The sequence below is a fragment of the Pimephales promelas genome, chromosome 15 (genome assembly GCF_988280905.1).
Source record: "Pimephales promelas chromosome 15, fPimPro1.hap1.1, whole genome shotgun sequence".
Lineage (NCBI taxonomy): Eukaryota > Metazoa > Chordata > Actinopteri > Cypriniformes > Leuciscidae > Pimephales > Pimephales promelas.
Window position 1 is genome coordinate 29,994,852 of NC_142783.1, and position 26,841 is coordinate 30,021,692.

A 26,841-nucleotide genomic window follows, 5' to 3' on the forward strand; every position below is an offset into this window, starting at 1 on the left:
CAGTTAATAGGTAATTATCATTGCCATTTAAGTGAAATTACTGAGCTTAAATATACAAGCTTGATAAAAATTATCATTCTAGAAGAAAATTTCAAATTGCACTTAGAGGCTTTTGCATCTGAACTCTTCATTCATATATATATATATATATATATATATATACAGTATTTAAATTTAAAGTTTAAGAAATTAAGCCGTGCGTAAATTAGCGTGCTGACAGCCTGCTGTGGTTTTAGACAGCTGGCATGAGCAAAACCGTCCCAGAAAAGTTTATTTCAATTAAAAATTGAATTCAGCCATCATTAAAAAAAACAAAAAAACACTAGAGTTATAAACAGTCCACAAGCTACACTTATGCAACAGTGTATTTCATCCAAAAATAAACCAGAGAAACCCATGCTTTCAGTTTCATTCTGTCTGGCTGCTTTTGAAGATCGCAGCGTCTGCTATAAAAGCATCCAACTGATGTCAGATGAACCTAAAACCAGCCAAATTATACAGGGTTTAATATATATTACAGGTTTAGGGGGAAAAGAAGATGCATTTCAATTTTATTTTAATACACCTTTTATTTGGCCATTAGGTTTGGAGGCCTAAAATATGTTCTGTAGCAAAAATGGCATTAGAGCAAGTTTGATTTATCTCCTTGAAGCTTTGATTGATTCAAAACTGTATCATTTTATATTTTGCATCATTATATACTTATAAAAGTCATTGCATTGCATTTTGTCTTTACAATAAGCAAATGTTGTTTTGATGCATTGTTATATTGTTGCATATGGCATAGAAATGAAAATGGTTAAATACAACTCTTATGGAAAGGCTTGATTATTTTTTTAACTTGAATTAGCATTTTTTCACATTAGACATATTTTTGAATATGGTCCAAAGGCAGAAAATATTTCCATATCTTTTTAGCTATATTAGCCAGCCCTAGTCATCATCACTGAATACAAATTGTTCAACTAGTAGCAGTTGTTCATGGTGCACAGCACACATCGTCACACATGGAGCTCTGCCCATGTTCCACATCAAACGGTTGAATGCCTTTGCGTTTTCCTCTACGGGACAACAGGGAAAGTCAAAGTACAGTACTTTCAGGCATTCCGTTCATGGGTTGGCCCGACCCCCCACGCTCTCTTTGAAAACAGGACATTGTTAAAACAGAAACATGTTGCTTTTGGCATGAAGCTGCTCTCTCCCTGCATACAACGGGGCCTGCAATTAGCATGGCCGGCTCCCCAGAACAAATATTCTCCACTGTAATCCTGCCAGGGCAGCAGAGACACAGCTCGACTGCAAGAATGCTTGGCATTTCCTTTAATGTGCTTTGGCTGAGCTGGGTCAGAGAAAACCAACAGTAAAAGCAGAACAGAGTCCCGCACAACAAAACTTCCTGTTCACACTCACTTTCTCTCTCAAACATACACGTTTTTCCCATAAAAAGAAAAACACATTTCCATCCCCTCATTCTTTTTAGCTGCTATGGTTACAGATTTAGTTTTTAAATAAATATATATTAGGGCCGTGCAAAGATTAATTCACCTTCAGAACTGCCTTAATTCTACATGGCATTGATTCAACAAGGTGCTGAAGGCATTCTTTTTAGAAATGTTGGCCCATATTGCTAGGATAGCATCTTGCAGTTGATGGAGATTTGTGCATGCACATCCAGGGCACGAAGCTCCCGTTCCACCACATCCCAAAGATGCTCTAATGGGTTGAGATCTGGTGACTGTGGGGGCCATTTTAGTACAGTGAACTCATTGTCATGTTCAAGAAACCAATTTGAAATGATTCAAGCTTTGTGACGTGGTGCATTATCCTGCTGGAAGTAGCCATCAGGATGGACATGGTCAGAAACAATGCTCAGGTAGGCCGTGGCATTTAAACGATGCCCAAAGTGTGCCAAGAAAACATCCCCCACACCGTTACACCACCACCACCAACCTGCACAGTGGTAACAAGGCATGATTGATCCATGTTCTCATTCTGTTTGGAGACTATTTGGAGTTGAGATGAGTGGTACCCGGTGGGGTCTTCTGCTGTTGTAGCCCATCCGCCTCAAGGTTGTGTGTGTTGTGGCTTCACAAATGCTTTGCTGCATACCTCGGTTGTAACGAGTGGTTATTTCAGTCAAAGTTGCTCTTCTATCAGCTTGAATCAGTCGGCCCATTCTCCTCTGACCTCTGGATGTTTTTTCCCTTTTCACACCATTCTTTGTAAACCCTAGAAATGGTTGTGCGTGAAAATCCCAGTAACTGAGCAGATTGTGAAATACTCAGACCGGCCCGTCTGGCACCAATCACCATGCCACGCTTAAAATAGCTTAAATCACCTTTCTTTCCTACTCTGACATTCAGTTTGGAGTTCAGGAGATTGTCTTGACCAGGACCACACCCCTAAATGCATTGAAGCAACTGCCATGTGATTGGTTGATAATTGCATTAATGAGAATAATAGCCTCCGGCTAAATCCGGTACAATACATGAAATGGTAATTTTATGTTAAAAATTGTGCATGGTCCCTGCATAAATAAATAAATAAAGAAAGAAAGAAATAAAGAAAGAAATAAAGAAAGAAAGAAAGAAAGAAAGAAAGAAAGAAAGAAAGAAAGAAAGAAAGAAAGAAAGAAAGAAAGAAAGAAAGAAAGAAAGAAAGAAAGAAAGAAAGAAAGAAAGAAAGAAAGAAAGAAACTGAACAGCTGTTCCTAATAATCCTTTAGGTGAGTGAATACAGGGCTTGACATTCACATTTTTGGTCACCAGCCACTCAGGCTAACAGTTTTCCAAAGTTACTAGCCACTCAGTATTTTCACTAGCCACAATTTTTACATCGATGCCATGAGAAAAAAACTGCCATGCATATATTTCTTTTATATTAACTCATAATTTGGCAGCAGGTATATTAGGCTGTTGTCACTTTAAGACTCGACTCACAGATCCATTATACTGTTACATGCATTTTCATTCTCAACTGTTTACACTTACTTAAAACACAACTGACTGTGTTTACTCGCCAATACTGCCATTTTGTCATTATTTTGGGTTTATTTGACTGTTTAAGTGCAATAAGCAGCCAAAAATAACTCAATTTTGTACTGAGAGGGCTGCTTTATGTGCTTTGAGTGTTAGCACAAAATCTGCATGAATGAGTAAAATTAAGCGCAATACACGCAATCCCAAGTAGAAAAGCAAGCCCTGTAACACCAACAATATTCATGCAGAGCAAATGAAATGAGTGAGTGAGGGGAGAAGTGTTTGTGTGTAACTCGCAGTCAGAGAGATGAGAGAGAGAGAGAACGTGCAGCTGGTGTCATATCTATTCTGCAGAAAATGACAATTGGAAGCGTTTCAGATATTTCAGTATCGATATGTGTTGAGAAATTGCTACTTTTGACAACACTACATTGTCCTTAGTTCACTATTTCAGATGCTTTTTTAAAAGACTACAATTGAAAAATGTATATATTATATATAAAATTCAACCCGCCAAAGTGGCTAGGAGCAGTGACTGCGTTACACGGCACTGGTGAAATCAACCAGCGTTTGTCAGGTTGGTGGGTATATATATATATACACATAATATAAAATAAGCTTTCTATTTCCATAGCTGGCAAAATTTCAAGTTATAGGCCTATCTTTTCAAGTGACAGTTTCTAAAAGTAGTGCATTCATACACTTACCAAATTACTCCAACCTCTAGGTCAGGGGTCTAAACTGGATTAGTGGAAGACTACCATTCACCTCCATGTTAATTTCAAACACAGGCTCTCTCTAAAAGAGCTCCAGTCATTTCAAGTTGACGGTAAAATTGCCTTGACTAATCTAAACCCTGAGCTCAGAAGTCTTAATTGATCCAAAAGTCTGCATGTTCAAAAGCACTCTACCATTAAAACACACAGTTTGACACTGCGAAACAAGCCCTTGGACCCTTTTCCCATTTGCATTTCCAAACTTTGGTTAGTTTACAAGATAAAATGTGTTTAATTATACTATATTATTGGATTTTGAAAGAATTTTGACCAAAAATTGGAACAATTAAGTTTTTTTATGTTTGTGAAAAAAGGCTCTTTTGCATTTATTTGAAAAAAAAGCAAACAGTAATATCGCAAAATCCTATACCATTTAAAATAGCTGTTTTCAATTTGAATGCATTTTAAAATGTAAGTTTCCACAAACCTATAAGCCAAAACATGTTTCTTGAGCACCAAATGTCATTACACTGAAGAATAATGGTTGCTGAAAACTCAGTGAATAAATGACATTTTTAAATATATTCAAATAGAAAACAGTTATTTTAATATTTCACATTATTACTGTTTTTACTGTTTTTAATCTAATATATGCAGCCTTGGTGAGAATAAGAGACTTATTAAAAGAATTCATAAAAAAATAAATGATGCATATAGTCAAATCCCTTCAAAATCATTTCACTTTGCAGCCATCTAAACAAAGGCCAAACGAGTTCAGCTGCGATCTACAGTAGTTAAATGGAAAAAAACAAACAAAAAAAAACGCTATTTGTCATGATTACATTTCAATGACATTTTAAATGTCAAATCTGACATCTACAGTACAATATACTTTCATTATTTAGGCCATTTTAGAGTAAATAAAAACACAGACAATACCTATATCTACTGTCTTAAAATCAGTAACAGATTTTTACCAAATTTAAATCCATTCCCTTTGTGTAACGCACATTTTCTCCCTCAAAACATGAAAAAAAATATGCCAAAGGGCACCGATTCAGCCTATCCCGGTTGGCCAGAAATTGAATTCCTCAATATGTCATAGTTTAAGTATTATTTTCTCAAGGAATTAGACATCCTTAATCAAATCTGAGACCCTATACCAGTGTCTCTAGTCTGTACAATAACCTGAACCTGTATCTGTCGGACCGTATCTGAAAGATTTGTCATTTAAGATCAGTTTTACCATCCATCTAGTCTCAAATAGACAGATTATATTCTGGCTAAGAACCGCCCGCTTAGAAAAGACACGTCGGACTGACATGTAAAGAGTGGATTTACCTAAAATAGATCATACAACAATACTAGATGAGAGCTGATCCGAAGACATGATGCGAAGAACATCTTTCCATCGGGTCTGGTGATCTGGAATTTTTACCCAGAGACAAAATCTACTTAGACATCAAAGGTCAACATATATTTACCGTTTTATTGAGGATTGATTTCCTGTAGCAGTAACGGTAGAAGAGACTATAGATGTTGTTAGGGAACCTTGAAGAGAGCACCGTGACGGCATTATCAATCTTCACTGTCCTTTGAGAAAGGCCCACTCCTCACAGTTTGGCTAAAGAAATCCAAGAGGTCACTAAACCTTTCAAAATGGGGCCCGTTCTGATAATATCAATAGCACTTATCTATTCAAAGTTTGCCCTTGTGCCTGCTATCTTTCTGCAACAAAACACTCCCTTGTGAGGAAGGACGTTTTTCCATCGGGGCTGAATAGGGTGAGCGACCTCAAAGAACAAGCCCATATTTCTGCTGATTTAAATGCACTTCTGTTGCTCTCTTTGCACTGTTGGTGAAAGAAAGAGACAGAAGTGGAAGTACGAGACAGAATTTGATCATATTACCGTGACGGCTCCACTTTCTGTGCGACAGAAGCAATTGTTTAATGTGAAATCAATAAAATCTCACAATGTCTGCTGACACTAGAAACAAAAGATGGCCAGGTTGATGAATCAAGACAGTAATGTTTTTCTTATGCAAATGATAACTGCTGAGCGCATACCATTACAACACTGCGAAACATGTGCTTTGGCCCACGCTCCTCGCGGCACTGAGCGCAAACAGATGTACGAGGAGACTGGAAGGAAAACAACTTTACGCAGCAGCCAGAAAATGCATCACGTTCTCTAGCAACAAAATGCGTATTATGTACGGCAAATAGGTGGGTAGTTTCAATACATGGTTTATTAAAAACATTTTCCAGAACTTTCTATGTTGCTTTTTTCAGATTTTCTGAAGGAAATATGAGTGGTGCTTGCCTATGCAAAACTTCCTCTGAAAAATACTATGTTTTGACCTTCAAACTGTTTTACCATAGTGAATTATTTGTAAAATAATAGTGTTAGTGTTTTGTATTTGCATCACATAATGTACTGGATTTCACTTAGTTTCCTGAACAGAGTGAACAGCTGAAAAGTGCCATTTAAACCCAGCCAACAGACCAGCTTAACCAAGCTAGGAGAAAAGCTTAGTTTTTTTTTTTAACCAGGTATTACTTAGTGTAATATTTTTTCTACCACTGCTTTATTAGTCTGGCACCACTGTAAAAGGACAAAGGCATCAACACGATAGGCTGACAGCCACAAGAAAAAAAAAAAACATCAACAACCAGCTACTCGTCAAGAGAATTAACTATATATTAGACACAACATCTCTAGCAAATTGACAACTCTACACATAGACAAGCAAAACAACATCGCAGACTAGACACAACATCACAATAAACAAGTGACAACTACAACAACTCTAAAGCACTAGTCAAAACAACATGACAAGCACCTATTAGTAAACTAAAACAGGGGGTAAACCTTCAAAAATAGCCACAGCTGGCTTCAAGGATGACGAAAAGCACACCTGCCGCTATAAAACAACAAGGCCCTGCACCCGTTGCTATGACCGTTGTGATAACAAGCATGTATTTTTATGTTTAATTGCCAGTGTGCCACCATCTAGTACTGAATGCACAGGCACGCTCAGAGAATGCGAGCAAGTATGCATCAGGGAGTGCATTTTTCAACGCAACATTTGCATTCTGATAGCTCTAAAATCAGCCTCTAGTGAATCAGATTTGTGTGCTTGTTTAAGCACAGGCTTAAAAAAAAACCCTGTCATTTAAGCAGGATGCCAATAAGAAAAGAGGAGAAAATACTCTTTTGCCACCCCACCCTTTAACAAAAGAAAGGGAATTAGAACAAACAACTGTAAAAATAATAAATAAAAAAGGCTCCAGAGATGACAAACACGTCATTATGCAGTCGGTGGCTTAGCTAATGCAAAACATATATTTATAAGTATTTATTTAGGGTGAAGTTTAAAATAGAACAAAAAATGTCGTGGCAAACCTACTACACTTTTGTAATAAAACAAAATGACTTTTTTTTAAAAATGACACCGCAACAATTGTACATGTACTTAATATAAATCAGTTTTTCTTAGTATGTTCATAAAGTCAAGCAATCGAAAGTTCAAACACATATTTTAAAGATTAAACCCAAGGACACATTAAATAGCACGATGACATTATGAATACTGCAGAAAGACATGCGCATGCAGGTACAAGTCTGTTGCACGCTGCAAGTAGATAATGAGAATGGAGAAATAAGAGGTACCTTCAATCTTCTGCAGGGCCGTCTGACAGGCTTCCTGGCTAGCGAACTCAAATGGGTTGTTGCATGTTCGTACGCTGTCACATTCACACTTCCCATCAATGATGTTACAGCCCGTAACCAGGTTTTCGTTGCATGGCTCAAAGCCCAAGAGCTGGTCGTCATCCCAGTTTTCATCTGAACGAAAATGGAAGAGACACATATCAATGAAAATGCCACAGCAAGAGAAATTCATTACCAGATCAAACAGAGTATTTTAAAATTCAGAATCGGTACATTTTCAGAGTATCATTAAAACCGCGGGTTCCCCAAAGCCAACTCGTCGGATGATGCTGAAGTAATGAGGCTACTGAATGCTAGAAAAGAGCACGTGGCCAATTACATGTGCGTTTGAGGTCCAAGGGGTATCGTAGAACTCAGGAATAGGAGAGAAACGTAGACTTGTTATAAAGGATTATGCGGTTTCTACCTTCCTAACCTCTCTCGACTTACACGATAAATAAATGGTGGCAGAGAGCAGCACATTTTCAAAATAAGAATGACCCCGACCCTGAAGACGCTTCTATCTGCCAGGAACATTATGAAGTCTTATTTGCAGTGCAAACACACATTGCTGATACAAGCGCTGGTATTTCAGCCCACTGCATGTTCACCTTATCAGTGCGCACGCATGTTTGTGTGCTTAGTATGGATGAATACACACTCAAGATGGGAACACACCAGGGTTGGCTGATGTATTGAATGTTTTTTTATTATTATTTTACAATTTATTTATAAAAAACATAAATATGATATTGTATTCCCTAGAAAACATACTAAAACAGCTTCAACCAGTCTGAATATGGTTAGAGCTGGTCTTATCTGGTTTCACAACTGAGTCAAGCTGTGCAGCCAGCTGGTTTCCTACAGTGAACAGCTGAAAAAGTGGCAAAAACCCCACGAGAACCACCCAACAGACCAGCTTTACCAGGAAATCAGCTTAGGCCAGTTTATTTATTTATTTATTTCAGCAGAGTAGTGCTCAGTGAAGGTGTATGAGAATTGTTTTGCTTGTTTTAACAACCTGAAACCACTAACATCCTATTAAAGGGATACTTCACCTCTAGAAAGATAAATGTGCATTTAAAATGGGTCATTTATGTAGAAGAAATGTGAAATTATTTTTGAATTAGGAGCTTTCTAGACTGAAAAAAGCCAGAAAATGTATTTTTGGCTTATGTGGAAGAAAGACAACAACTCCCAGAATGCACTTGCTGTGCAGTAGTGCAGTAGTTAAACAACAAGTCTAGGCTACTCTGTGATGAATCTGCCCAAAAATGTGTTTTGAGATTGTGCTTTTACGTTCTACAGTCCCCATTCATTATGTTTACTGTTGCGAGCAGAACGAGTGAGGGCGGGAGAACGGAGTATCTCTCACGGAGGAGCGGGAATTTTCTTAGCAATGTTAAAACGCACATCAACCGATCACTTGTTTAGCGTTCATGTAAACACAACATTCAGATTTACCAATCGCAATGAATTCAGTTCATTGAAGACTAAAACAAAAGCTGTGCATGTAAACAATGAATGGCGACTGCAGAAAGCAAAAGCTGAATCCCGGACATCAATGGCTGGTAGAAAGAGGATGGAAACCCCTACTACTCAGCTTTCTCCACAGAACAAGAGTCTGCTAGCTTAGCTTCCAAACAAAGATGGCCGACACCATGCGTTCATTCTGTGAGTGAGATCCACCCTCTATTGGCGGGTTGCCTACTACTGACTGTAGTCTTTAGCCTCTGGCCAAAAAATCCTCAGATGACGCAAAATGGCGATTTTTGTGTCATTGGAGGATTTTTTTCCAGACAAAAAAAATACATAAATCTCTCATCTCAGAGGGATATGAGGGTGGAAAGCACAACAATTTGAAAATACTACACTTTTTTACAAATACAAAGCTTAATGCTAAATCCTGAAGTATCCCTTTAATGTATGTTGATCCTGAAACAACATTCTAATCAGTTTTAAGGGACAAATTTACAGTTTATGTCAAGTTTAGACTTAGAACCAGGAATATAAGTGTGATGGCTGCACTAGCAGCCACACATGGAAACTTCAACTCACGGTGGTAACTTTCATTTGTTTTGAGCACATTACACAGTGTACAAAATAAATAACTGGACACATACACATACTTTAGTCTTAAAAACTAAAGTTTTCTGTTTGGGTGCACACTGTTAACTTTGTCAATTTAGCTAATTTCAGGTTCATTATCTTTAAGTTACTTTTAGTGAAGTTAAAGGGTTAGGATTCTGTCAGTATTTACTCACCCTCATGTTGTTCCAAACCTCTATTTGTTCTGCTTAACACAAAGGAAGATATTTGGAAGAATGTTTAAATCAAACAGATCTCAATCCTCATTGACTACCATAGTATGTATTTTTCCTACTATGGTAGTCAATGAGGACTGAGATCTGTTTGATAAAAACATTCTTCCAAATATCTTCCTTTGTGTTAAGCAGAACAAATAAACACATAGAGGTTTGGAACAACATGAGGGTGAGTAAATACTGACAGAATTTTCATTTTTGGGTGAACTAACCCTTGAGTTACCTGGGGAGTTGCTGTTGGGGGTCTCCGGCTGGGTGACAGGCAAAAGGGTTTGCAACTGACTCTCAGCTGTTTAAGTAGGGGAATGGCTAATTGGACTGCACCATGTGTGCCCATTTCATGGGGGTGGCAGAGTATTACATTTTTGAGTTTTGTTCTTTTTCTTTGCTATTTATATTCTGTTATGATTTATTTGATTGATTTGTCCTCAGTTCAAATACAGTAGCATTGGTTTGACATGTTTTGTAATTATTGTGGTTTGTTTATATATTATGTGTTTGTCTACCCCCTTTTGTGTCACAATGGCCTGATCAGCCACTATAGACCATTTCAAAAGATGTAAACAACACTGGTCCAGAAGCACTTCCTGTTTCAGTTTTTTAACACTACATAAAAGCTGGGATAAAATACAACCAACAGAACATTTAAAACTGAATCAAAAAGTTAAACAAACATCTTTAAGATTTTTTTATTTACATGTGAAATAAAGAAAACAGTTACAAACTGAAACAGGAAGTGCTTCTGGACCAGTGTTGTTTACATCTTGTGAAATGGTCTATACAGTATAAGTTTCCCCATGTTTAGCTAGGTTCACCCAGCTAAACATGTGGTTTAGCTAGTTTAGTTTAGTTTATACTATTTTGATCCACACTCCATATCAGAAGGTGGCGGTAATGCACACTTAAAAGTTGTTTGCCAACCGCCAATAAAAGAAAAAAGAAGAAGAAGAAGTTTAGCTAGGTCTGTTTTATTGACCTCTTTTATGCGCCCAGAACTTGTTTTTTTTTTTTTTTTTTTGGTGAAATGGTTATTTTTTTGGTTTTGGAAATAAAAACTTATATTTATGAAAATATACTTTTTGAATCCTCATGCCTGCCAGCTTGGGATCACAAGCTTTTACATCAGGGTTATTCACCTATCATTTCCCTATGCTTTTAGGGTTAAGTTAAGGGTAGGGATAGGACTACATTTTAGAACAGAAATGTTGATCTAGGATCAATAAACTATGTTGATCCAGGAACATCAGGAGTCTTAATGGGGATATTAGAGTTGTAAGTTAATACATTATTACTAAATGATTTTAATATATGACCATTTGACCATTCATTTTCCATACTAGACCTTAGTAACATAAATTACAGTACAGTACTAGAGTAGAGTTTTAATGAATCAGTCCAAAACATGGATTTATTTGCATATACTAAAGTACCAGCACATGCATGTAGAGATGCATCTGCATGCGTGTAATTTGTGTCTTTCGGCCTCCGAGGAATGCAGCCCGCTTGCCAATAAATAACGGGCCTTGTGCTCCTATGAGCAATTCGGCTGTTGAGTCAGAGAGATTTCTGTAGAAACCTGCCTGGTATTGCAGAGAAACCTTAGCAGAAATTAGACTACTAAATGACTTTGTTTTGTATTCATAACTTCTCAACCCCTGGGTGGGTCGCTTTAAATACTCTGAGGATAAACAAGTCATGGAAAAACATTCCTTTCACCCGCCCTGGTCTGTTCACTGTAAGGTCAGTCACAGCTGCACACTTGCGGCCCATCTGCATTTGATGGGTGTGATTCCAGCTGTACGGCACAACACCCATACCGTGGGACGCGAGAACACAAGGTCCCTATCTATATAGGGGACTAAGGGTATGTGATCTAACAATCAAGGACCAGAAGCTGATGTTCCAAAGCCCCTGCACTTGTTGTTTTCACCAAAGCCACAGGGGTGAAGTCCCCAAATAGCGGCTGTCAACAGCTGATTCTTCCGCAACTAAGCATGGCTCTCCAGACCAGCTTCGGGTCGTTTAGCTGGGTGTGGAAGGTCGAGTCCCCTGCCAAACGAGGGTTGTCAGTAGCCTGGCATAGGGTTCACATGATAAACACATCGCGGTGGTCCAAACCACACAGCGGGATTCAGCTTGGCATGATCACAGACAGCATTGCCTTGAAGACCTCCTGGGAAGATCCTACTTACGAGTTCAGAAATCATAATTACGACGTGACGTGCATTCAAGTGATTTCAGTCAGATGCAATTTCACATTTCTTTCTCTCTTTTTGACTTCCTGACAAACACGGGATGCAACAAAAAGAGATCATATGCATAATATGAGTAACTGATGATGAGTTAACTATATATTTTATCATTCTTGTGGTCCAAGCACAATGACTGATAAGATATGCCTAACCAAGTCAGCCCATAATAATAATAATAACAATAATAATCCATAATCGAGTTATATGAGCCGCATTTACTGGCAAGCTGTATTCTATTCAATGCAACAAAAATGCATACTAGAGATGCAAATCAATTAAAAATGTTAATCGAATGAATTACATGATATGATATTACTACAAAAACTGTTTGTTGTACTGCATTTCCCAATTAAATGTAAGCCTATCATGAGTGTTTTCAAAAAGCAAGGTTCAAGCAGGTTCAAGATTTTGGACAAAATGCTTGTTCGATGTAATTAATCGCAGAAAGTGAACATGCTAAGTTGATAACCCTAGTACAATATAATTGGTACACATTCCCAATTACAACTTCTATCATGACCAATTTGCTTGTATCATGATGAGTATTTAATTGATACTCCTCCAAACCCCAGAAAGACAATCAGTGTTCAATAAAATATAATTTCCCACTGGAAATTACAACATTGTGGAGGATTCCATTTACATTCATTTTGAAACTACCACATTCAGATACACTTGACAGCAACATTACTGTAGTGTTGTCATAAGTCTAATTTGGAACCATCTTAGTTTTTACACTAAAACCATAAAAAAAGGTAACAAATGTATTGACAGATCTTTGGTTCTGTATTGTGACAAACGTCTCAGTGAAACATACTATCGGAAAAGAAAATGGTGTAGGGACTGTCGATTTGGCGGAGGCAGATCTGAAGGCAAGCTCTGGTTTGACTGAAGAATGATAAGTCTATGTCACCAGAGAGAAGTCTGTCATTTCACTGGAAGTTTGAGTTGACATTTTGACCAACGTGACATCATGACTTTTGCATAAACATACACACTTTCAAGTCAAGTGGCGTGTTATCTATACGCATTTTGAGCTATCCGCGTGTAAGCGTGTATGTCTACGCCGTTAAATGTCCGAGTGATTCCGCGTGTTTGTACACGCAGTTAAAGGTCAGAGCGAAACAAAGCAAAATGTAAATCTACATCTGGGGAGCGATATTTTTTTTCCCTAGGATGATAGGGGAAGACTCCCGTATAAATCGCATATTAACCCCAGTGACGGGTAGTTTTAGGGACGGGGTTGGGGTAGATCATATAAATATATATAGATCATATAAATGTATATATATATACATACAGTAATGTAACGTTAAGTCAACAGCGTTCATAAACACGCTGAAAAGCGATTATGCGTTTTGATAGCATGCCAAAAATGGATTACGCCATTTCATGAGTCAGTCTGTTTTGACAAACAAATATTGAGCTCAAAATATTTTTTTTAATTTGCATGTATGAATCTTTTACAATAAGTGTTACACTTCATGCCAATTCTTTAAAATATTTAGGGTTGGGTATCGTTTGAATTTGAACGATTCTGATTCCGATTCCGGTTCCTAACGATTCTCGATTCCGATTCTTTTAAGAGGCAGGGTCAAAAAAGTTTAGCTAACCCTCCTAACCAACGGTCTTTCTGAAGGAAATAATCCTTTCTGAAGGAAATACTCCTTCTGTCACAAATACTCCTTTGTCACAAATTTTGCATTTTGCCGAGATTTTGTTATTTTTAGAAAAGTGAAGCCACACTTTGGACCGCCGACGTAAGCTACTCATGTTCGACTCGCGCGGTTATGCCAACACTTCCGGTAGACGCTTCTTCGTTGGTGTTGTTCAGCGGTTTCTTCTTCCGCTCGGCGGACTGTAAAAATCGAAACTAGGAATCGAAATTTTAACTTTTGAACGATTCCGGGAAAAACGAAAAGTTAGTCCCGGTTCCAATCGATACTCGATTCTCGATACCCAACCCTAAAAATATTCTTCTTGAATATTTTACATTCTCAGTTTGAATGCATGTCACATACGTCAGAGATGTGAGTTATCGCAATAATTTAGTAACAATCACAAAAGTGCTCCTACTATCATATTCTCTAAAGGCTCAATATTTGTATTAAAGCCTTGTCCTATGCAAAAACACAATCCTCTCACCTCGCGTTACCTAATATAGTCTGGTAGATGAAGAGGCAACTAAAAAAAATGTCACAACAGGTTTGTAGAATCAGAAAAACTGAGGGAATAAAATGAAGGCCCTTTCAAAACAGCGGTTCTTCATAAACAAGCACAGTGAAAAGTGTTGTTTTTCTGATATCAAAGCATGATATCATCCTCTTCTAGCTGATACATGGCCTTCCTGCTGTACTCTACAGTGGCACCTGGTTGTTATCAAGGCAGGAGTCCTTCCTGAAGCATTGCTAATTTGCAACCAAACCAATTAATTACTCTGTCAGGAAAAGACAGCATTTCCAACACCCTAGTCTTTAAATGCTACTCTGCAACCAATGAAAGAGTGAAGATAGGAAGACAAATGCTCGTTATAAATCAGAAAAGCTATTAATACCCAAAATATGGTAATAAATTCACCAATTACATCATAATTTAGCATACCTAATGCATATTCCTGATGTTGCTGTGGACGATTCATCAATGCAATTCATTTTAAAGGTAAAAAAAAAAAGTCTTTTAAGTAAATGTATAATTAATAAAGTAGGTCACCCAGGCTATCTAATGGATATTCTCAAGCAATAACTAAATAGCCAACACAATATCTCTTTTACATTTTGGCAAATTGGTGCACTGTAAAAAAAATTATTGTTGGTTTAACTTAAAAAATGAAGTAACCTGGTTGCCTTAAAATTTTAAGTTCATTGAAATTGAAAAATTAAATCAATACAATGAGGGAGATTGATTTAATCCTCATAAACTCAAAATATTATGTTTTCTGAACTACATAAAGTATTTAAGTTGATTTGACAAAAGAAAAATGTTGTGATAACAAATCAGGAAATATATATATATATATATATTTACAGTGTGGCTAATATGTACAAATTCATACAATCTCATTCATACATTTATGTACAACCTGCTTACTGTCGGTTGGGTTTAGGGAGTTATGTGGGAAAATCCCCACACATTTTCGTAAAAGTAAGACCTTTTTCCTGGATAAACATATTTTGTTGATCCTGGATCAACATTCCTTTACGAAAATTGTGTCCTATCCCTACACCCTCACCTAACCCTGCCCATAAATTATCCTTAAAATCATAGGGAAATGATAGGTGGATAACCCTGATGTAGAAGCACATAACCCTGGTTGTAAGCCTAAACTTGACATAAGCTGGAAACATAAGCAGGAATGTTGTTCCAGGATCAACAAAGATGTGAAATCACGTTCACCTTTCCGTATAAATCACAACGTACGAACCCATAAGAAATCACCACCTTGAAAAATCTTTTCTTTTTTACCGGAGTTTAGGCCTCAGATTTGATTCCATTCAGGAATATAATGCCCACCTTCACAATCCAATCATTTCCCGCCCCTTTTTTTCCTTATTGAATATACCATTTCACTCTGAATTGTCACATTACAGAAGTAAATGGTCTGCAAAGTCAATTTAGAATTGACTTTAGGGGAAGAAGTCTTTTTTGTAAGAGTGTCTACGGTCTGTATCGCCTGTTCATTGTTCAAATGCAGAGCCCCTTTTGACACCAACTTTCCAGCCTCTGAATTATAACCACGAAAAGTCCCGCCGGCCCCTACGCAGAACCCCCCGAGGACACTTAGTACTCTGAGGAGCAGAAGAGAGACTTCAGGGAAGTGCTTGACAGGGAGGCTGCCGAGAGGGGGTACACATTTCCGCTTGTCTTCACCGACTACACCAGACAACCGGCTCGAACTCAACAAATTTCAGCCTGCCTGTGCTGTCCCTTTTTGTGAAAAAGAAGAAAAACACAGACATGCACTTTGGCTGGCAGCAATGCTCTACTTTAAAGAAATAGTTTGCCCAAAAATTCTGTCACCATCTACACACCCCCATCATGTTACTCCAAACCTGTATTACCGTTCTGGTCTTTTTCCACCCATGCCATTTACAAAGAAAATAGCTTAAAAATGGTCAACTGACACAGGTCTGTCAATTAATAGCTCACTGGAGAGGAACGTCAATAAATAATGACTTCAATTTCTTCAAATAACTTCGTTTTCTCAGTAGACTTGGAATATAGCACACATCTCTTACAGTATATTACGATACATTCACAGTGCTTTTGTGCAAAATCCCGACCTGTTGGGACATTATGTTTACATTAACTCTACGCACAGTTGTCTTATTAAGCCATAGAAAATTGCAAAAGAAATCTAGCTAATTATGGATCAGTGGCGTAGAGAGTAGGCGGTGGTGTTAGCTTTTGACGGACCCGAGTTTGAATCCGCATTTGTCTCCCTTTCAGACATATCAGGTCGGAGTAGCATTTATTTTATATAAAAATTAAAGCTACACTGTGTGATTTTTACCCCCATCTAGTGGTGAAAAGGTATATGACCATCCAGTGAATATTAGTTTCTGTTTTCGTTTTAACCCCTACAGTGGCCAATGTAGTCCAAGATTAACATGGCTTCCAGTTCGACCTCGTCCATGCGTATTAACTCGAATGTAAACACGAAAGGCGAAGCTTTAATTAACGGGTACGTCCCTCTTTGGTTAATGTACTTTCAAGATGGAGAGGCAACATGGCGACCGACATTAGAACCCCTTACCCGTATGCAATATCAATGGCATATTATACTCTCACGACAATACTTTATTACTTCAACGAAGTAAATATACATTAATGAGCACATATTTTTGAAAGAACTAAGTGTTTTTAGCTAAGGATAAACTAAAAGAGTTACACAGTGTAGCTTTAAGAAATAATTAAAAAATGGAAATAAAGTGGCAAATGGGTATTTAACTTTCAAATGGTCTTCGTTTCCTGTTTACACTTCGGGTTCGGGTCTTTACAACCCCAACAATTGATTGAGTAATTGCACAAAACATATACATTTTTAATCATACAAATAATATATCATTTTTTTTTGTTTACTTCTCATCTATTCATTAATGCTGTGTTTTTGGAGATATAAAGTACTTTTTGTATCCATTTACCACACAATTCCTCAACTACACCATTAGCTTGCATAAGAAATTTTTTTTATGATACATTGCATTTATGCTCTAGCACTAGGCCTTCATTTCTGTGTAAAAACTTTCAGATTTACTCCGGATTTTATTTTTGACACATGAAAAAAAAATATATTTTGTTTTTTCACATTTCCCATTCATTTCAATGTGGGGTCATATTGACCCCGAAGACCAGAAGTGTAAACATTTTTTTACATTAAACAACCGAATTAAGCCCAGTTTTGTTTTGTGTGTGTGTATAGATAGATAATGCATAAAAAGTCACAAAATCTTATTCAACTAACATAAAGGGAACCTTTTTTTATTAAGTAAAAGTCGATTGGGGTTGTATAGACCCCATGACCCGATTGAGGGCTACAAGTGGGAATAAAGTGTTTATCAGGTAGTGTCAGATGTAGGTGTAGGGTAACGTAGGGCATTTGAAAACCAAAACACACCAAACATTACATATTTTTTACAAATTCACTTCACAAGGTTAGTCGAGTGTTTGAAATAACTTCCATTTGGGATCTGGCTTCTTTTCACAGAATGAGGCATACAGAATATTATTTTGTAGTATTTTATACTATATAATTATATGTCGATAAGTCAGAAGTCAAAGATCTTAATAAGTCTTCTTAAATCTTCTTTCTTTCAGCAACAGCGATAGATAGCATTTGTCCATATTAGGAATTTCCTGGAACGTCATATGGTTTATTACTTCAGAGAGGCATATTTGGACTCGGAAGTAAATAAATAAAAAACAAGCAGATTTCGAACGCACCTGCAAGCGAAGAAAAATGAAATGGATGAGGCATTAAAATGAGTGGAGCTGTTCTCTTACATCCCTTTAACTTGCAGCACCTTCTTAGTTTACTTCTATCACAGAGTGCATTGTTTCCCAATCACCGCATAACCTTTATTTAGATGGGTCATTTAGCGTTTTTGGCAGAAGAATGCCTCAGACAAAAAGAACTCCGTCTGACATTGATTAAGGCCAATGTGGAGCTGCTTTGTTAGCAGAAAGAGTCCAGGGTTTGTGTGGATGATATTAATAAGGGCAGACATGCTTCATTCTCCAGGTGTTCTCTGCAAACAGATTGTGTATAATCACGTCCCATTCTTCCCAGTCTGAATCCATTTAAATGATAAAGACCACTGCTTTTCTCCTAGTCAGGAAGATTATGATTTGAGCCCAGTGCTGTATTAACAGTAATGTGGTGCAGTCAGTTGGGGATATGAACTGTCAAGCTCAGGGCTCCAATTCCAGATGGGTGGACACGGAGAAGCTTTAGGAAATATACTGCCGCACAAATGGTCAGAGCGACTGTGTCAAAAATTTCAACCATGCATGTTGTCAAGAAGAAGGATGTCAGCTACACAAATAAATTACAGCACAACAGGAGAGCATCACAAGTACAGCAAAGGAAATGTCATTTACAATGTTTACATAATGTGTGTTTTTTTCTAAGGCACTTACATTTACATTTAGTTATCTAGAAATACGACTAACAAATTTGTACATGCATTAGTAGTGCATGAAACATGGATAAAAATGTGTTCAGAATAATAAATGCTTTTGCTGTCATGGTTTAAAATAGTTTACAGTGCATTTTAAACTAGTTAATAAAGTCAGTTCTACTTTTGGCACAAATAGACACAGCTAAGCTATCATTGCATGTGAACAGTAACTCACAAAGTCATTCTTAAGCACCAGGCACACCAGTAACTATAATAAGGATAAGGATAAAGATAAAGGCTAGTTCTAAAAATCATTCTAATCTACATTCTTCTTCGGCGGGACAACCTGTCACTCACATGAGATCACAGCAATAGCAAACCATCCAATCAATTCCCAATTGACAAAATACATTTCGCCCACGCTGCACGATTTGGGCCAAAATGATAATCACGATTATTTTGATCAATATTGAGATCACGATTCATTATTTAACCAACACAAATTTTATTGTCTCATAGGCTAATTATAACTGCTGTTTTCACATCCATATTGTGCTACATTCCTGCTAAGGTACAAATATGTGCATCAAAATAAAACAGGTCCTCTTATTCACCAAAATTCAGTGCATCTTCTTAAAGAATAAAGAAAAATGTATCAAAACTTTAACATGGCACTATTCTACATTTTTTACATTAAATATATTTTAGGAAGCAAAATATAAACTTGTATTGTACCTGTAGAATGGATGTGAAAAAAATGCACAAAATATACACAATCTATAAAAAAAAGAAAAAAATCCATAACAGAATTTAACCAAATGAGAACATGTCAAGGCAGAACTATGCACTATGGAAGTTCGATTAATAGATGAAATTCAGAGTCATTGTTATTTGACGCTTAAAAAATGTAAAATGTTGTGGTACAGTGTCAGTGATTAGTTGTGAAGTCTTACTGCATACATTGAATCTATTTTAGTTTTCGATATGAAAGTTTATGTGCTCAAATTATTTGTATTTATTAAACAATAGTTCAAAACAAGTAGTACTGATTACTGAAGTCAATTAATCGAACTTTCATACCTCTTATGTAGTAATTATATATGACTATGTAGTATGTTTACTAGTGCTCACACTGGGTCTCTCACCAATTTTAATTATCGCTCGATCACGCGCAATTGATCGTGGGAAGCCAAAATCGTGATTGTAATTAATCGTGCAGCCCTACGCCCTACATTTTTTCCGTTTGAGAAGTTGTTTCATTTGTATGTTCATCACAATAGGGAAAAAATACTATCTCACCTATCAAAAAAAACAAAACATACCTGAATATATTGTTTCACTTAAAAAAAGCAGCATGCAAATTTTTCTAAAGACTCAAGTTAAAGTATATGTTAATTTCTGGCTCTGTACTAAGTCTTCCACTGCCAAGCTTCATAAAAATAGAGCAATCTGTGATTTGTAAAGGCACATTTTTAATATCTGACACTTAATATCTTGTAGAATCATCAGGCAACATATGGATGCCAACAAACAAATAAAGCAGTTCTACAAGAAAAACACGGTAAGCTAAATTTTCATAGATTTGAAACAATTTCAGTTTAATTTTCTGTCTCTTTAAAAAAAAAACTGTAGGATTTTTAGGATTTAAAACATCACTGCACCTGAATCCTTTCAAGTTGATCCACTGACCAGTATGATGAGCTATGTTGAAAGGTCTTTTCGTATTGAGATAAGCCCTAAAGTAACTTTAATGTCACAGGGCTGTCAAGTCCGGCCGGCTTCACGCAGGGACCCCAGACTGCTTTCTCTGAATAGAGAAGCAGCACATCATACAGCACTTCTCAGGAAAAGCTCACCTGGAGGGTCCTGACACTAACCCCCCCCGGGTGTTCCATGTGATGTGCTTGGTAAGCCCATCTCCAGAGAAGCCCGCGGGGCATCTCAGGACCATCATCTCGAATATATGTGTTCACTTGTAAACAGCCTGTCAAAGTAATATCATGCACAGGAATGCACAAGAATTTATAGACTTGGACGTGAACCTTTAGGTCAATTCGAACAGAAAATTGCTTCTGTTGTTTTCTCCTCCACCCCTGTGGATTGTGGTGCTCCATTTAAAGGAACAGTTCACCTAAAAATGGAAAATTCTGTAATTATCATTCAACATTTAAATTTGGGTTTGTTCGGCAATAAAGTTATTCAGGAAACTTTAAAGAGAGTCATTAGAGCTATTTTGCTTTCGTGTCCTTTTCAAGGCTTGACACCCCTTTTGTGTTCCACAGAAGAGACAAAACAGGTCTTGAATGACATCAGAGTAAATAAATAACAGAATTGAATTTTTTTGAAAATCCAAAACAAATGTCCCACAACACACTGGACTTTGAGATATTCATAATTCATGGTGACTCACGGCAGGCACGGTCTACAGCACTTGTACTTTCTAATTCACTGTTAAGACCCTCTGAGGTCTCAGTTTGTTAGGAGGTTAGCAGGACGTGGCCTATAGTGGCATTCGCTGCGCTCTCTCATCTGACTCATTTATCTGATAGCCGTAGCACTCAGTGCCGCAGTGTTTTCTTGGCTGAATTACAGCAGATGTCACCCCGGCAGTTACATGTCAAATGGTCGAGACGCCTTCAATTTTCATTGCCATCCATGCTGAAACCTGACCCGTGACATTGCAATGCATGTCCTCTGACCAAGCCGGCGTTCCAACTTGGTCTAGACCTAACAAGCGACAGGACTCTACAGAGGAAAAAGTATACTGATCCAATGTGCAAGCATTCAGATAATGTTACAGATTGTGAGAAATGTGCCTAAGATTCTTGATAATTGCTGTGCCAGTTTTTCATCTCTCGGTTAATTTTCTACAGATGACAACATTCTGGTAGTCGCTTCATTAGTGTACATGATTCAGAAAAGAAAATTCAGAAACATGAAATAAAAAGATCTTCTACCTAAAAATGAATATTATAATTTAATCCCTTGCATACTGTCCCAGATATGTATGACTTTCTTAAAAATCTTTTCAAGATTTTTTGAAAAAGAATCCATCTCTGTGAGTCGTTGTAATGCAAGTGGATGGGGGACCCTCAAAGTTTACACTTAAATAACTATGCAAACAAAGCACAACAGTAATCCATACAACCCCAGATGATGAATCAATGCCTTCTGAAGAGAAACAATAAGTATATGTGAGAAGCTCGAAGCTTCTGGAAGCAGATTCTCAACCCAAAACATCACGCTTTTACCTCAGGCATGAATATGTATTTTAAAAGTTGCGTGAAACGATGATTTTTAGTTTATGAGGTTGAAAATATTAAAATTTTTCTCTCACACACCTATCATTTCACTTCAGAAGACATTCATTCATTAACTTTGAGGGACCCATCAAATTGCATTATATGAACTCACATTGATTAATCTCTATAGCAAAATGTCAGTTTGTGTTCATCTGAGGTAAATAAAGTCATATACATATGGTAGAAGAGTGTGCAAATGATTATTAAGCCGCCATGATTAAAATTTTCAATTTTGGAGTCCCTTTAAGTCAAATGGTGACAGGAAATGGTGACAAGTAAATCAGCTGATATTTGACATTGACAACACTGTGAATGAATTTCTGTTTTCAAAAAACTAGTTTTAGTTCTAATTTGTATATTTTGAGGCCAATAACATTGATATTACAGATGAACATCCAATTTTAAACTGTAGACTATTTGTCAAACCAGTCAATTCTGGATATTCTAAAGTCTCACAAACAATATTCAGTTAACGTGTTTCCCATTTCATATATCTCAGGCACAGAAACAAGAATGTGAAAGTTTAGGCTATGTGACTGTTCAAAGCTCATGTATGTAACTCGAGTATGGCTTCATAACACAGGATTTAAAAACTTCCATTCAAAACTACAAATATGACATGTACAAACCCAGGGTTAAAAATAATGTTACGGGAGAAAACCCCTACACTACTACAGAGAAGACCCTGAGCCAAGACGTGCTTGACAGCACAATTAACTGAATCAAGGTGAGGTGAGAAAAACGCATCCCGAGAAGCAAAGACTCGTGAATGAAGATATAAGCGCACGTCCCTCGACGGTCCGATGTCAAATAAACTGACTGAGGCACAAGTTAAGTTGCATAGCCGACATTCCGATGAAAAACCAACAAGCCTCGGCGGAAAGAGCGAGACTGGCACCACGTCCAAAAACAGCACGGAATCCGTTAGCCATACCCAAAGAAACGGAAAACCGACATGCTGCAAACACATTAACCAGCTCGCCTGTCTTTCACTACAAACGACATAAGAAGGCAGGGGAAATGTGTTGTTGTGTACTACAGGTCCTACGCTACATTCTGACATGCTGTCATCCTCTCCGTAATGTCATTACAATCACATTACGATATCTAATGAGCCCTGATAACGGTCCATTTCTACTAAAATTAGCTGTAATCATGATTCATAACGTTCAATAGTTTGTTTTTCTTTCATTCCTCGAAAATAACACTACAGTGAACCAGGTTATCCTCTTAACATCTCAAACACAGCACATTGTATCACTGATTTACTACACTTTACACATTTTCTTTCCCTTTCCATAGTGTGGCAAGCCGTTTAAACATCCATTCTTTAAATCTATTTAATGTTACCAGTAGCCCTATTTTTAATTCCTCCAATAGGGGAAATGTTTCTTTCAGTTTCACAATATGAAATATATCAATTCACTAGATACTATAAATAACAAATTCATTGCTACTGGCATTTTCTTTCTATTGAATTCTATAGGGATCTGTGGCTCAGATAGGGATTCACTTATTATAGCAGGAATATTCCAATGTTGCTGTTTATCAACCTATACACTTTATTAGTGTCTATTGTATTCCAACTGTATTCCAATTGTTACAAACGTTTCAATTATGGTAAGATTTATAAATAGTGGGGTATTTGTTTGGCTTAGAGTAATTGGGATAGAGTCACACGATCTAATAAACAAGAACTAAACATGTGTAATGGAACATACTTGTAACTAATTGGTACTAGCTACTATGAACTACTACAACAACAACAACAACAACAACTACTACTACTACTACAAACAAACAAGTAGTACCACTGGGAATTGAAGTTAATAGGTCACAACTGAACCACAGATCATCCGAATTCAGAGATAAATCTGTGCCATTTTTAGCAACACAAATTGAACCGTTACTTGGCTATATTACCAGTAACACACAATGATAGGCCTATCAGTTAGTTTCATTAGGCTAAATTAAGTGTTAACCGAGCTTGCCAGAAAACATCCGCTTTGGTTTAGTTTCACCAGTATAGATGAAGGCAGAAGTGATGTGATTTATTTAATTCCTTTCTCCATCATTATCCTCGATTAAAGCAATGAACATAGATGGCAACTTTTCAGAGAGTAAATGGAACGAGTATACAGACCTTCGCAAACTCCAACCTCGTACTGCGTGATGGAGCCGCCGTTTAACGGGGGTCTGATCACGCACCGGAGTCCGCGGTCGCAGGTCCCGTACAGACCGTAAACCCCGCCGCAGCTCTCGTTCTTCTGCTTGGCACAAACCGAGCAGCAGCCGCAGATCCCCAACACCACCGAACCAGTACAGTGCTTGGGCTCCTCGCATTTGGATCTATCACAGGGCAAACAAATGAGCGCCCGACTGTTTTTCGCGATCAGCACCACAAGTTGGAAAATCAGCATGCATTTCATAAGAAGATACATCCTGGAGGAGGCCATGAAGGAAAAGTGAAAAAAAAATATATATATATAGATATCCAACCCAACCCCTGTCCCCCCAAACTACGCGATGAGGAACAGATCCTCCAGCCAAACCAACAAATAACAGAAGAAAACAGCCACTCTGGACGTGCGCGAGAAATGTTCCGTTCAGAAAGACGCGTTTTCTTGTCGAACAGAATAATACGGCGTTCCTGGCGTTAAAGTTTTGTTGACAAAAGCCACCAAAAAGGCATCCCCCTTCAGATGAACGACACCAGAAGAACTATCCCACGCTGTACAACCAGTGCATGGCTTATGCGTCACGATTTCTGCACTGTTCCGTCCAGTTTGTTTTTGCGGAGGAAAACTTTCCTCACGCGCCTCTTCCTTGGAGTCTTTTGTACACACACACACGCCTGTCCTGCGCCCTTAAAGCCAAAGCGCGATGTGTTTCAGTAGTTCCCTGTCGAAGAAAACGCGGTCCTGTTGTTTTGCTTTTTGTTGTTGCCAGAAGAGATTCATTCAGCTGTGTGGATAAATGTTTCCAGCTATCGCGTCCGTCTCATGTCTACCGCTTGCGCTCGCTGCTGAGCGTTCAGCTCAGTCCCTCACCGTGACCTCATAACGGAACCACTCCCATCTCGCATTACTTTGCTCCATTGGAGAGTTTGTTCGTTCCAGATATGAGACACAGGAAATGCTGGTAACACGACACGCTCAAGCGCAGGAGTCTGTGATATAGTTCCCGCTGCCGATGGTGAAGGTGCATGTGTGGAATGTGGGGCCCGCATAACTTTGCAAGAATCTAGAGTTTGTGTGGCTGCACATATCTTTAGTAGTACGAGTTTGTAGACGGAATTGTTATGTCTTGTTTTTTTTTGGCCATATATTGTTTCCTATCATCATCCAAAACATGTTTTGTTTATATAGTAGGAGTATGTAAGAGAGACAGCATGTTAAAACAAATCTTCCCATTAGGTTCAGTATATATATTAGCACAGCCTAAACATAAATAGGATTTGTCAGGTTTAAAAAAAAAATCTTTATGGTCTTATTGTGAGTCTTGGACAAACCCATTTCAACAATTTCTCTTGCATTGAACATTGAAGCCTGTGTGAACTCACTGATCTCTCCTGGTTGACTTTGAACACTGCCGCTGAATGTAAAGAAAACAGACGTAAGCATTGTTGTATAATTTTCATACATTAAGTAAACATTTAAAGTCAATATGAAAACAAAATTGCCAAATTTATTAATATTAAATGTTCCTTCATACTGTGAAAGCCAGTTCACCTTTATTTATATAGCGTGGTTTACTATGCAGGTTGTTTTCAAAGCAGCTTTACAGTGATTGCAGGAAAATAATGGAACTACGTTTTTCGGCTGTACAGAAGAAAATAGTATCATTTTCCAGCTTAAAGGAGTAGTTCACTTTTAAAAAGTTCATTTTTTTTCTTTCTTCAGTCGAAATTAAATTAAGTTTTTTGATGAAAACATTCCAGCATTTTTCTCCATGTAATGGACTTTACTGATAACCAAATGGCTCAAGGTCCAAAAGACAGTTTCAGTGCAAACTGCAAACTGTTCAAAGGGCTTTAAACCATTCCAGACGAAGAATAAGGGTTTTATCAAGTGAAACGATCGCTCATTTAAAAAAAAACAAAAAGTTTAGATGCTCAAATGGTCGCCTTGCTCTGTTCTGTGATGTGCATTCGTGACTCTCCTGTTCGAACACGTTTATCAAAATGAACTAATCTTTTTTTGGTGTCATTTGGTTCATTCAACGAACAAAATGAACGAACTGACTCGGATAAAGATTCGAGTTTGAACAGGAGAGTCACGAACACGCATCACAGAACAGAGCAAGTCGACCATTTGAGCATCTAAACTTTGTTTTTTTGTTTTTAAATGAGCGATCGTTTCGCTTGATAAGACCCTTATTCATCGTCTGGCATCGTTTAAAGCCCTTTGAACAGTTTGCAGTTTGCACTGAAACTGTCTCTTGGACCTTGAACTGTTTGGTTCCCAATGAAGTCCATTATATGGAGAAAATCCTGGAATGTTTTCATCAAAAACCTTAATTTCTATTCGACTGAAGAAAGAAAGACATGGACATCTTGGATGGCATGGGGGTGAGTAAATTATCAGCAAAAGGTTTTTTAAAAGTGAACTACTTCTTTAAATTCAGATTCATTTCGGTTGTAAAAATCATCAGTTATTAATTTTGTTCATTTATATAACCAGCAGCTCTGGAGAAAAAAATGCATTCAGATCAATAATATTGTTGAATATTAAGTGTCTTGACTCCAACTAGGCAAGCCAGAGGCGACAGTGGCAAGGAACCCAAACTCCATCAGGAGACAGAATGGAGAGAAAAACCTTGGGAGAAACCAGGCTCAGTCGGGGGCCAGTTCTCCTCTGGCACACGAACGAACTGTGTATGATTATGATTCAGGCAGCATTACAGGATGTCCCTGCCATATTCTGAATGATTCATTATA

At 37.6% G+C, this 26,841-nt stretch overlaps 1 protein-coding gene across 1 annotated transcript in view; it reads right to left on the reverse strand.

Moving 5' to 3' along the window:
• Positions 1-25,003, reverse strand: part of crim1 (cysteine rich transmembrane BMP regulator 1 (chordin-like)) — a 130,644-nt gene extending 105,641 nt beyond the window's left edge. The window contains exons 1-2 of the mRNA XM_039667154.2: positions 24,046-25,003; positions 7,369-7,542 (exon numbers count right to left, since the gene is read on the reverse strand). Of these exons, the coding sequence (XP_039523088.2) occupies positions 7,369-7,542; positions 24,046-24,358 (487 nt within the window). The 5' untranslated portion in view covers positions 24,359-25,003. The remainder of the gene's footprint in view (positions 1-7,368; positions 7,543-24,045) is intronic.
• Positions 25,004-26,841: the final 1,838 nt, after the last annotated feature.